Source organism: Macrotis lagotis, chromosome 2, assembly GCF_037893015.1.
Source record: "Macrotis lagotis isolate mMagLag1 chromosome 2, bilby.v1.9.chrom.fasta, whole genome shotgun sequence".
Lineage (NCBI taxonomy): Eukaryota > Metazoa > Chordata > Mammalia > Peramelemorphia > Peramelidae > Macrotis > Macrotis lagotis.
The window spans coordinates 131,004,824-131,018,666 of NC_133659.1; the positions used below are offsets into that span (position 1 = coordinate 131,004,824).

The 13,843-nt window shown below is 39.2% G+C and overlaps 1 protein-coding gene across 1 annotated transcript; it reads right to left on the reverse strand.

The window, feature by feature from the left end:
* Positions 1 to 476: 476 nt before the first annotated feature.
* LOC141511184 (left-right determination factor 1-like) lies at positions 477 to 4,723 on the reverse strand. Its single transcript, XM_074220435.1, has 4 exons — positions 4,471 to 4,723; positions 1,863 to 2,097; positions 1,331 to 1,573; positions 477 to 967 (listed from the first exon to the last, which is right to left on the reverse strand). Exons 1-4 carry the CDS (start codon positions 4,721 to 4,723, stop codon positions 595 to 597), a joined length of 1,104 nt encoding a protein of 367 aa, XP_074076536.1. The 3' UTR covers positions 477 to 594.
* Positions 4,724 to 13,843: the final 9,120 nt, after the last annotated feature.

Consider the following 13,843-nt stretch of genomic DNA (forward strand, 5'->3'; position numbering starts at 1 on the left):
TTTGCTGAAATTTATTAGTTGGGTTAAGCATTGTTACCATGTAAAAGATGTAGAAGAACACACATTTTTCTCTTAGAATCCGAGTCAAAAATATTTAGGCTTCACAGTAGAACTCTGATTATCAGAAATAAGATAGCCCTATAGTTCTCTCCAAAAATAAGACTTTATACAGAAAAATTTCCTGGAGAACTACAGTACATAATCTTCTATTCTCAGCTGAAGCTATAATAAGTTTGGAATTTCTTGTTTCTAAATCTAACATCAAAGACTTTACAGTGGCAATATTTATACCTGAAAGTGCTTAGAAAATAGGTCATTCACAACAACTATGGGAAATAGAAAAAAAGAAGAGGACACAAAATAGACTTGGGTCCCACCTATATAGCCAGGAAACCTATCTCCCAAATTCATGATGAATTTTCTTGACTTCCTAGGAAAAGCAGGGCTGGCTAACCCAGGGAGAAGAAGTGACTTGCTAAAGAAAAAGTTACTTTTCACTCCTACCTCCCCCTACCTGAGTTACATAATCTTCCAGGATCCTTCTATATACATAGCTAACTCAATTATCCTGTTCTACAGAAACACAATAAGACTCTATGTCTTTGACTTCAGTTTCTTCATGATGGGTGTTCCTTCTGAGGAACAGCTACATTCCAACACCTTCATATTGAAAAGGTTAACCACCTTGGTCATGATCTGATCTCCTTCTTTAACAGCAACTATCAGAGGAAGAGAGGTACTTTTTGAGGGGTGGCATTTCCTCTGTGCAGAGAAAGGCCACATGAAGTTCAGGTGCTCCTTCTTCAGCTGTTGGCAGCTCCCCAGACAGTTGTAGGTTTTGAAGCCAGGGGGATCTAAGATCCAGTTGTTGGCCCACTTAAAGTCCTGAAGGTTAATGTAGGTCTCATGCCGGCAGCATCGGGTGGTCTCCGACAATGGGGTGTCAGGGTTGCAGTTACCATGGGCGCTGTGTGGGTGAAAGAAGAAAAATCAAGATGGGAGCTCTTCATTGAGAGCAGGAGAAGTGAAAAGAAGGGTGAACCAGTAGAGATCATACATGGCAAAGAAGTCATGATTTCCCTACCCTCCACCCAAGTCACATATAACTTTAATGGCAACGGACATGTCTTTTAGAACTTGGGATTCAATTTCCCCCCTGATCTGATGTTATTACAGTCTTACAGATATATTTTACACACACACACACACACACACACACACACAGAAGTTAATCCTAACAGATAGTTCCAGGCCCCAGTTTCAAGCTTGAAATTAATTCCCAAAGCATTGGCCTCTGTAAGTACCCTCATGCCCATTCCTTTGATCGTACCCATACTCCTCTTCGTCCAATGTGTATAGCTGCAGCTGAGGAGCATGCAACTCTCCATCATCAGGATTCTGGGAGTAGAAGTGGATGAATTTGTGTACGTTGGAAGACATTGGGCCTATGTGCTCCCTGTGAATAGAGACCTCCAGTACCAGGGGCTGGTCTACCTTGCCCTGCTGCTGCCAATAATTCACAGCTTGGGTCACATCAAAGGTTATCCAACCGGTTTCATGAATAGATACTCGTCTAAGGGGAGAGAGAAATACAATGCGAAAACACTTTAAATCCTGTGAACCACAAGGAAAAGACTAAAGAAAGGCAAGGGTACATGATGGTTTGTATAGTTCAAGGACTGGGTGAATAATTGGCAAGCCACTAGTTTACATTGTGAGGTTCTGGGCTCTTTGCAGGGATGAAACTGTCCCTTTCTCTCCCATTGATACTTATAATACCCCCATATTAGTTCCTCTTCCCCTTCCCTGAGCAAAGACTGAGGATTATGGAACCTGTATTCTTTTCCAACATCCTTTCCTACCTAGAATCGATGATATATGTCTGGTTGGTGCCATCCTCTCTGTTCTGCACCCAGTAGACAGTAACACTGGCATGGGAGTTAAACGTATTTTGTCTCCTGATCATTCCCTTTGGGGATGGCATCTGGAAGAGCCTCAGAATAGCCTGAATCAGCTCCCTGGAGGGGAGAAGACGCTCCTTCATGCTGAAGACCAGTAGCTGGTTGGAGGCATCAGAAAAGAACTTGCCCACGATTTCTGTGCAACACAAATACCAGTCAGTTTGATTTCATCCTCCTCAGAGAAAGCCCAAGGCCTGAAAAGAGGCATAGTTTATCGGAGTTCTAGGAGAAGAGAGACTGTTACTGGGAAATTCATAAAGGAATTTGCCTACTTATAATAGTTTAAATAGAATTAAAACAATTTAATTTTTTAAAAATAAGTTCAAAGTGGTGAGGGTAGGGACAAGGATATTCTAAATACTTTTAAATCACTGATAACCTCAAACCTAATTTTATTTCACACTATCTTTATTCTTATTTGGGCATGCCAACAAAATTTTACTCAGAGAAAGAGAAAATGATTCATATGTAATGAAATGCTCTAGGTGAAAACCGGGTCATGTCTTATCAGAGTTTTTTTTTTTTTACTTTTTCCTAATGGGCCATGAACTAGAAACAATAGAGTAAAAGGTGCCTTCTGACTCTACTTCTGGTTCAGTCCCTATCTAAACCCTGATTCCTATCCCTTCTTCTGCCTCTAGGTATAGGGGTAAGCTTTTTATTACATGAGCCTGAGGGTGGATTTATTTCTTAAGCATTTTATCAGCAACTAATAGGAAATGAAGCAATTTTGTAGAAGCTAATATCCCTCACCCTGAATAATCACCCCTTCTTAAAAGAAGTGCCTGTGACTGTAACTGATGCAATATTTCTAGTTTTTTTTTTTTAAAAAAAGATCCACCGGGGCAGCTAGGTGGCGCAGTGGATAGAGCACAGGCCCTGGAATCAGGAGTACCTGAGTTCAAATCCGACCTCAGACACTTAATGATTACCTAGCTGTGTGGCCTTGGGCAAGTCACTTAACTCCAATGCCTTGCCAAAAAAAAAAAGATCCACCAAACTTAGCTTTGTTGTCACTAGTTGGTTGTATCTAGCCACAGCTTATATTCTTGGTTTGGGAACAATTTAGCTTATCTTACTTCCTTTCCCAATAAGAACAATGATTAAACTTATAAGTCGTATAATATGTAGGAATTTGAAAAAAACCACAAATATTTGTATTCCATCATTTGAAAGATTAGGAAACTGAGAAAGAGGAAGAGAGGTAAGGTGGTATAAGTGGAAGGCCTGGGTTCTAGCTTGACTGTCATCAAATAGCTGTAAGACCTTGGAAAAACCACTTTGACATCTCTGGGCTTCAGCTTCCTTAGCTGTAAAATGAGGGAATTGGCTAAAAAGATACTGACTGTTCTTTTCTGGTTCCAATCTTCTTTGCTAAAAAAGTGACTTGCTCCTAAGTTTGTGTGCAACCCCTCTCCCACATGCAACCCTGTCCCTTCTTTCCATCAAAGATTGTAATGCTGGCAGAAAATATTGTTGTATCAGATAGGTATCCTGCACCATCCCCACCCCTTCTCCAAATTCTAGACCATGAATGGGAGTTTGTAAAGGGATCTATTGCCTCCCATTCTTGTAGAGCAGGGGAAGGCAGCCTTTGTCACCATTCCAGGGGTTGATTTTGTTGCCCCATCAGATCACGGATTTAGAGCTAGTAGGAACCTTAGAGATCATCAAGTCTAATCTTATTTTACAGATGAGGAAATGAGGTCTAGAAAGATTAAATAACTTGTCTAAGATGAAAATTTGTAAGCATTTGAGAATCCCTCCTTCCTTTCTTCCCTCCCTCCTTCATATCTTCCTTCCTCTTCCCTCCTTCCTTTTTCCTTCCCTTCTTCCCTCCTCCCTTCCTTCCTTCATCTGTTCCCCCACTTTGTCCATCCCTCTTGTGTGCCTTTCATCAATACTAGCAGAAAGACAATCTTCTAAATACTGGCACTAGACAGACACAAAGATCTGAAGTGATGCCCCCAATACCGGCACTCATCATCTTCAAGTAGGAACACAGCTGGGACTACCAATCAAGACAAAGGAGGGGAATGATTACTGATCCTTTACATTTATATAGCATACTTCATACCTTCCTTATACTTTTCATGGGTTTATCATGCATGATATCACATTTTATAACCACAACAGCTTTTGTGGGTATGTTAGATACTACCCCCATTTTACAGTTGGAAGAAGTGGCAGAGAGGCTCTGCCACATTCTAAAGGCCTCACTGAGTGAGGGTCAAGGAGGGATTTGGGAAGAGGACCTAGATCTCTTGTCTCCCAGGCTAGGAGGCTTTCCATTAATCATCCCCCCCCCCCCATCCTGGGCTCCTTTAAAAATCTGTCCTTTTCTTCCTAAACATTTGAGCCTGGATGTCCCAAGGCTGGGTCTCTCTCTCTCTCTGCCCCACCAATGAAGTCTGCACAACAGAGGACAGTACTAAGGCATCATTATCAGGGTGGATCAATGGTCCAGCAAAAAGAACCAAGGCCAAGGTGTTTTGGAGAGGGCAGTTACCTGAAATGGTCTGGCTGTGCCTCTTCCCCCGAGAGAAAGATTCCCTGGAGCTGTGCTTCATCAGAGACAAATATTTGGTCCTCACATGAACTGGGACGACCAGGTTCTCCACATCTGTCTTTCCTAGGAGTGGGGGCTCTCCGAGTTGCAGCTGCTTCAGCAGGTTCTCCTGCATCTTCCTCTCTATCTTCATTGCTCTGCCACTGGCAAGGAGCAGTGCCCACAATGCCCCGATCAGTGCTTGAATCCTCATGTTGTCTGACCGTCCTTCTGCCCTAGGTAAAGAGCTGCTGAACCAAGGCAGCAACAGCAGTTTCAAAGAAGCTGTTGCCTGGAAAGATGCTTCAGGCTCGCTGCCTGAATGAGGAGCCAGAGGTTGAGGGCTTGTTTATATAGATGGACAGCTGGAAGAGGGCAGACAGGAGGGTCACACCCTTCGGGACTCCCTGGGGTTAGAAACACATTAGATAGACAAGTTAATATCCTGGGAAGGATTTACAAAGTCTCAGACTGACCACAGGTGAGGAAATAGATCTCCTAGTGTCTCTGTGCCCCTCTTTCAGCAGACGATGTCTTTGGGGGGCCTCTTTTCCAGACACAGTCTAGTCTTTGCAGCAGAAATAGCTCTTCTTGCTTCCTTTCTTCCCTCCTTCCTTCCTTCCTTCCTTTCTGTCCTTTCTTTCTTTTTTTTTAAAACACTCAGTCTTTCAAAACAGCTGCTAGTTTGTAGACCTGAATTCCTTAATCTTTGGAAAACCTGGGACTGGTTCCTGTTTGCTACCAGTGTCTCTCCCATCATACAGAGCCCTGGGAATCCCTTCTTGTTCCTCTTGCACAATTGAGGAAACTGAGACACAGGTTGGACTCTTCAACTAGATTGTGACCTCTGTGAATTGTGACCTTATAAAATTACTATGATGGTAAAATAAAAAATAACATTATATAATCTCTTTTGTATTTATTCTAAATAAGCAGGAAAAAGAAGTTAACAACAACAACAAAACTTTGTTAAAACTGGAGTCAAACTCCAGGCTGTATTAGGAGTAATTTTTTTAGGCTGGGTCAGTCACTTGAGGAAACAAATCCAAGTTAACTGATCCTCTCAAATCATTGCAAAAGATGAAATGAAATCCTAGAAATTCTATTAGGTTCAATTGCCCCTACTCTGCCAGAAGACCTTGGCTCAGTCAAATGTGACATTAATGTATAGTGACAGTTGGAATTTGTTCTGAATTCAATTTAAATCCCTCCTCACCCATTTATTAGTTGGGTAACCTGGCATCTCTCTGAGTGCAAGTTTCTTCATTAATAAAATCAGGCAGCTGAACTTAAAATATCCTGAATGTCCCTTCCATTTTGATATCCAAAATTCTTTTACCCTTCTTAGACTCAGTTTCCTCTTCAGGAAAATGAGAAAATTGTTCTAAATGTTATCTGAGTTCTCTTGTAGCTTGTATATCTATGATTCTAGAGAAGGGCATATGGGATAAAAACTCTGATCTTTGGAGTTGTCATATCTTTTTCTTGTTTCTCAAACATAGACTAAGGGACCTACATGTATAGGAAGGAAAACATTTCCTGGAGAAGATAATTTAACTTTGAAATTGTTGAAGAGTAGGTTTTGGCAGGCTTAGCATAGGCTTTCCAGGAAGCTAGAAAATTCTCAATATTTCACAACCAACTCCATCTAATTTCGATGATAGAACCAATGTAAATCCTGAGGAAAGTGTTTGCAAACTGAATCTTTGGGGGAGTCCTGTGAAAATCCTTTCACTTAAAGCAGTATCTGTAAACCTCTTTTGACTCTCTCTTTTATGGAAGCTGTATGGTAATAGAGGGATTTAGACAGGTTACTCTCTCAGTATATTCCTCTACCTCTAAACTTTGAAATGTTCCAGGCAAATGACTATTTTAACTTTTTGGAATTAGACATTGTGGCAGCTAAATGATATAGTCAATAGACTATTGGACTTGGTATTAGGAAGAATTGAATTGAATTACACACTTTGTGACCTTGGACAACTCAGTTAATCCTGTTCAGTCACATTTTCCTCTTCTGTAAAATGGAATTAATAACAACACCCACCTAACAGGAAGATTGCGAAAATCAATAAAGATAATATATATAAGGAACTTTGCAACCATAAAGCACTATTGGATTACTATTGTTATTATTATTATTATTATTGTCATAAATAGTTTGAATTTTATTCTATGGGCTACAGAAAGCTGTAGAAGGGTTTTGAGAAGAAAAAGAGATGCCTAAATTTACATATAAGGAAGATATGTATGGCAGTGGTTTGGCCCAGGACTGGCTGTACCAGATGACAAATATGTATAAATATGGATGCTAGTTCCTTAGGGTTGGAAAGCTGATCAGTTATATAAACAAATAATTTTAATTTTACTTTTTTAAGTTTTTTGATTTTTGAAAGGCAATGTGGATGAGTGACTTGCTCATGGTCACACAACTAGGTAATTATTAAGTGTCTAAGGTTGAATTTGAACTCAAGTTCTCCTGACTCTAGGGCTGGTGCTCTATCCACTGCACCACCTATCTGCCTCAGATAATTTTATCCTAGAGTTGAAATATTGTCATTGATTTTTTTATCCTGTGATTTTATGGAAATAGTGGTAGGGAATAAGAACCTGTGACTGGGCATGGGCCTGAAATATAGAGGAGAGCAGTACTTAAAAACCAGGATCTACCTATTTTAAAAAGGTAGGACTGTGCATGGTATAAGACATAGATTTGGGGTTTAGAGATAGTGAGAAGGGAAGGAATCCCTGGCCTTGGACATGAGGGGAGAAAGAAACTTAAAACCTCTTTTCCCTTTTTACTACCAGTCCTGGCTGAATATTATTCAGCTGATTTCAATAGTGAAAGGCAGAAAGAAAAAAAAGTTGTCTTCAGAAAGCCTTTTCTGATACTCTAAGTATGATACTCATCCTTCCAAAGGCTCATCATGCCCCCCTTTCTCTTCCTCTCTTTCTCACACAGCCAACTTTCCCATTTTCTCTCTAATGAAGGTTAAGTCCTTTCCAAAGAAATATTTGGATTCCTTTCTTTGCAGGTAATTATTAGGAAAAGGAACCTCTTATAACCAACATTTGTGCTTTTAGATCATGCCAAAAGGTGCAGAAGTCTTGTGTTTATGCTGATTTCAGATCTGTGACTGTCAGGCTTTGAAAATTGCCCCGGTCCGAGTGTCTTATAAATATTAAATAGTCAATTAGTCGATCCAGGCCACATGGTGGGAGAAAGCCCAGCAGGTAGGGTCACTTCCTAGAAGAGTGAATGACTGAAAGTGTCATAGCTCCTAATAGTCTCCTCATTAAAACATAAAAAAAAAGAAACAACAACATGTTAACCAAAAGTCCCAAAATATCCCCCCCCAAAGTTTTCAGGAACTCTCAAGTGGCCAGAGGGGAGATGTTGAGATCTTCATGCTTTCCCCCTGAATTCAGCCCATTCTTGAGTTTGGTAACTTAATAAGAGGGTAAAGACAGAGCCTGTGGGAGCAGCTTCCTCTCTGACATCCAAGTAAAGTGTAACTTTCTATTATTTAGTTCAATTCAGTATAATAGAATTAAGTCAAGGGAGTTTCTTTGTACGTGGTCCTAGGTATTGGAAGATGCAAAGTTTACATAAGAGTTCTCTATCTTCATGAAGTTTATGGTTCAACAGGAAACTATAATAAAAATAGCTAGCATTTTTTCTTTTATCAAACTTTAAGGTTTGCAAAGTGTTTTACGTATATTATCTTTACTGATCCTTACAACAATCCTTTGAGATAGGTTCTATTATTATCCCTATTTTACAAATGAGGGAAATAAGACCAAGAAGATTTAAGTGACTTGCACAGAGTAGCACAGTTAGTTGTTTGAGATAGGATTTAAACTCGTCTTACTAAATCCAAGTCCAATATTATACACACTGCCTATATAAAAATATAAAAATAACCATAATATAAAATAACACATAAGAAATACTCCAGAGTGATGTAAAGTACTGTGTGAGAGCTGAGACAAAATCAACAACACCTGTCTGACCTTGAATACAGTTATCTTTCTAGGTCTCAGCTTTTTTATCTGAAGAGGGAAAGGATTAAGGCTAATGGATCTTTTCTGTAGAAGGGCTTTAAAAGATGGATGAGAATTCAATTGTAGAATGCAAGCTAGGGGAAGCATCCTAGACATAAGAAGCAGTGTGAGAAAAGGCTTAAAAGAAAGTGTGGATTATAGGGAAGAGAATAATTATTGCACTGGCAGTAGAACAGAGAGTATATGGAAAACAGACAAGATAAGGCAGGAAAGCTTAGTGGTAAGTCATGCAGAACCGTTTGAATTTTACTCAGTAGGCAACCAGGAAATCAAAGAAACATAGGAGTAAGAAGCCTAGATTAATACATCTGGAAGAAATGTATTGCAGTGGTCTTAGACCAGGACAGCAAGTAAAACTTGGCTTTATCAGATAGGGTGTAGATATGGATGCTGATTCCTTAGGGTTATGAAAGCTGATTCGTTTTACAAAATAGATAGTAGTCCTTAGAGAGTTGAAACACAAGGAAATCTCTTACAGAACAGTCTAGAGGTAATGTTGGGCTGAGTGGGAAGGAATGATGTAGTGGAGGTCAGAAGATCAGAATTCAGATTCTGACTCCCAAGACAGCTGTGTAACCCCAGGGCAAGCCACTTAACATCTCTCAGTCTCAGTTTCCTCTTCTTTAAAATAAGATAATAACGCTTCTACTACCCACTTCATTCCACTTTAACAATTATATAAATGTGAGTTGTTATTATGTTGATTCAGAATCTACATTTCTTTCTAGGACAGAGGAGTCTATTTAACCTTTTCTATTTCCTGAATAACCAGGAAAAGAGGTGGGTCCTTTTAGGGTATTGTTTAGAGTTGGTTACCATTGAAGACTTTCTCAAGTTTTTCTAATATGAAGAGATTGAAGGCAAAGTCTCCTTTTTCTGATAATAATTTATAAAGAAAGGCAAAAAATATTCCTTTGAAGACCCCTTTCTTCCATTTCAGAGAGAGTGACTGGAAGGTTTTCTGTGGAGAGAGAGAGAGACAGAGACAGAGACAGAGCCAGAGAGAGAGAGAGAGAGACAGAGACAGAGACAGAGACAGAGACAGAGAGACAGAGACATACAGAGGCAGAGAAAGAGAGAAAAACAGAAACAGACAGAAACAGAGACACAGAGAAAAAGCTTGAGTTATATGAGTACCAGACTATAAAAGTGAATTCTGATAGAGAGGGGAGTCTAAAACCTGAATTTGACCAGGATAGAGATTCATAGAACTTAGAGCTAGAATTAGCCTTAAAGGTCTCTGGCCATAAAATGTTAGGGTTTGAAGGGTCCATTGAGATAACCTCCAACATGAAGAAAACTGAGACCCAGAAAGGAGGAATAACTTGTCCAAGGTTACTCAACTAGTATAGAGGAGAATCAGAATTATAAATCAACTCTTTGGGTGAGAATTATTACTGCTTTTCCATTGCTCAAAACAGATATCTATATGGAGTTCAAACCTGGACTGTTCCTTAATGTCTGAAGATAATTGAGGAAGACTTATTACTCAGGAGAGACAGGGAGGCAACTCAAGGCTGGCACAAGGGTTGGAGAGACAGACAGAAGGCTAGTCCCCCAGACCCATTATTCTTCCCAAAGATACAGGCCCCTTTTCCTCAATGTGGATTCCATGTTGGTTTATGGGCTTTACTGAAGAATTACCGTAATTAGGTAAACAGGTTGAAGTCAGCTGCCAAAACAGAAGAAAGAAGATGTGGATTGGGAACGCTTTTACTAAGGGTTTGATTATTCCTTCTGTAAGTACCGGAGGCTGTCCCCTTTGTTATGCAAAGGGAAGGAGTCTGGGGTTCCACATCAGACCCCTTAGTCCTCTGTCATGAGCTGGTCAGGAAGGGGTTCATTTGGAGTATCAGGCCAGAGACTTATGGGTTAAGGGGTTGTCATGGAGGAAAATGAGGGCTGGTTCCAACACTTTTAAGAGGGGCTGAAATTTAAAAACCATGAAAAAAAAATAGTCTGACCCAGTCCTCTCTCTGACTGTGTTTAACTAGATGCAGGTGCTTATGTTTATTGGAAGAAGTGGGGTTAGGTCTTCTCCCTGTCCCAGTCTATCCACCTTCATGTCATTCCATTCAAAAACCATGAACAGAGCCCTGGGCTTAGAGTCAGGAAGAAATTAGTTCAAATGTGGCTACAGAAGCTTTCTAGCTATGTGATCCTGGACAAAGCACTTAACCTTCATCTACCTCAGTTTCCTCATTTGTAAAATAAGAGATCATAATAGCACCCACCTCCCAGAATTGTTGGAAGGATTAAATGAGACAATAATTGTAAAGAGCTTAGCACAGTGTCTAGGGTCTAGGCCCTTCATTAAACACTTGCTTCTTTCTTTCTTAATTCCTATTGCATCAAGTCAGCATAGTACAATAGAAAGAGTGTGTTACACTTGAAATCACAAGACCTGGGCTTCTAAGTGGCAAACACCTGTGTGACTTTGGATGCATAACAAACTCTGCTCCTGAGTTTCTTTAAATCTCAGTTTCTTTAAATAATTTAAATCTTTAGGTAAGATGACTCATGAAATCACTTGTAACTCTAAATCTGTGATCCTAAATTCAAATTCTTGGGCCTTGGGGCTTGTTTTATATTATCTGTAAAGGCCACTCTAGCCCAACCCCTTTGGCTGATTTTTTTTTTCTGAAGTATTTATCCCCCAGTTCTCCCTACTCCCATTAACTCAAAAAGGTGACCCTCTCTACCTGTAAAAAGCAGAAATTGTCTCAATATTGCGTTTTAATTTGTATATGTATTTTTTAATAATTGAATTGAGTTCCTTAAACTGGGTATATGGTCTTTGATATCTTGACACTATTGATCACCTTTCTCTTCAGGTTTTCTGGATATCATGGATTCTCTCCTTCCTATCCAACTGCTCCTTTATCTCTTTTGCTGGATCCGCAGGGATACCTCAGGGTCCTTTTATCTTCTTTTCTATACTGCTTCTTTGATGATCTCCTCTGCTCTGGATTCACTTATCAGCTCTAGGTTGATAATTCTCAAACTAACTTATCCAGTCCTAACTTCTCTTCTGACCTCCAGTCTCACATCTCCAGTTTCCTGTTGGACATCTCAAACCAGATATTCCATTGACATCTTAAATTCAACATGATAAACTAGACTCATTATTTTTTCTCCCAACCCTCTCTGTTACCAATGAGAGTACTGTCATCTTTGTAGTTACCCAGTCTCCCAACCTAGATATTATTTACTCCTCACCCTCTACATACAATCTGTTACCAAGACTTATTGATTTTATCTTCATATCATCTCTTCCATATACCCCTTTCTTTCCTTTGATACAAGCCACCACCCTAGAACAGGCCTTCATCACTCAAACCTGGACTATTGAAATAGACTGCTAGCTGATCTCCCTGACATAAATCTCTCCCTATTTTAGTCCATCCTTAACTCAGTTGTCAGCTTAATCTTCCCAAAAAAAAGATCTTATGTTTGGTATTCAGAACCCTTCACTAACCTGCCCCCTCCACCCATCCCTACCTTTGTGGTTTTCATTTCCACAATATCTATGATCCAGTGACACTGACCTCCTTGCTGTTCCTAAAACAAGTCTTTTCATCTCCTTACTCTGGGCATTTTCACATGTGGTATGTGTATATATATATATTTTTCACACATATGGTATATATATTTTCACATATGGTATATATATATATATATATATATATATATATATATATATATATATATGGTATTTATATCCTTACACCTCATAGAATGCCTTGCATATGATATATATATATATATATATATACACATATATTTATAAATAATCATCCATATAAAATTTCAGTTAGCTATCAGGATGCTCAGGATGCTTTCTCTCCTCATCTCTGCTTCCTAGCTTTCCCTAGCTTCCTTCAGGGCCCACCTAAAACCTCACCTTTTACTGGAAATTTTTCCTAATCCAACTTAATTCTAAAAGTGCCTTTCCTCTATTGAGGGAATACATCCTGTTTGTACACAGTTGTTGGTATATTCTTTCCCCTTGGGTCTGAGTTCCTTTAAAGCAAGGATTAGCTTTTGCCTTTCTTTGTATCCCCAATATCTGGCACTGGAACACAGTGTCAGTCACATAATAGATACTTAATAAGTATTTATTTAATAAACATTTATTACTAATTGCCTATTTCCTATTGTTGGTCACCTTACTTTTACCCCTATATCTAGAATTTCCTGGTCATTCCACAAGCTTTTACATATTTCACCAGCACCTCAAAAAATCTACCTTTCTGAGAAAGTAAACCTTGACAAAGAAAACTTGGCAAAATACCTGTGACTACTATCTCAGTCTTGGAAATTTAGTTAAATCAAATGCAACCTAACAGAAGCAATTTTCAAATGAAATCTTTTTCCAATTTTTTTGTATTTCTTTTTTTTTTGTTCTTTGAATTTTACAATTTTCTCCCAATCTCACTTCTCTCCCCCCACCCCCCCCAACAGAAGGCAATCTGATAGACTTTACACTGCTTCTATGCTATATATTGATCAAAATGAATGTGTTGAGAGAGAAATCATATCCTTAAGGAAAAAATAAATATGAGATAGCAAAATTACATAATAAGATAAATTTTTTTTAAAAAAAATTAAAGGTAATAGTCTCTGGTCTTTATTAAAACTCCACAATTCTTTCTTTGGATACAGATGGCATTCTCCATTGCAGATACCCTAAAATTGTCCCTGATTGTTGCACTGATGAAATGAGCAAGTCCATTAAGATTGATCATCAACTCCATGTTATGGTGTACAATGTTCTTCTGGTTCTGCTCATCTCACTCAGCATCAGTTCTTCCAGGCTTCTCTGAATTCCCATCCCTCCTGGTTTCTAACAGAACAATAGTGTTCCATAAAATATATCTACCACGGTTTGTTCAACCATTCCCCAATTGATGGACATACACTCAATTTCCAATCCTTTGCCACCACAAACAGGGCAGCTGTGAATATTTTTGTACAAGTGATGTTTTTACCCTTTTCCATGATCTCTTCAGGGTATAGACCCAGTAGTTGGGGTTGGACATCTCAAACCAGATATTCCATTGACATCTTGCTAGATCAAAGGGTATGCACATTTTTATTGCCCTTTGAGCACAATTCCAAATTGCTCTTCTGAAAGGTTGGATGAGTTCACAGCTTCACCAACAATGGATTAATGTTCCAGATTTCCCTCATCCCTTCCAACATTGACCATTGTCCTTTCTGGTCATATTGGCCAGTCTGAGAGGTGTGAGATGGTACCTCAGAGATG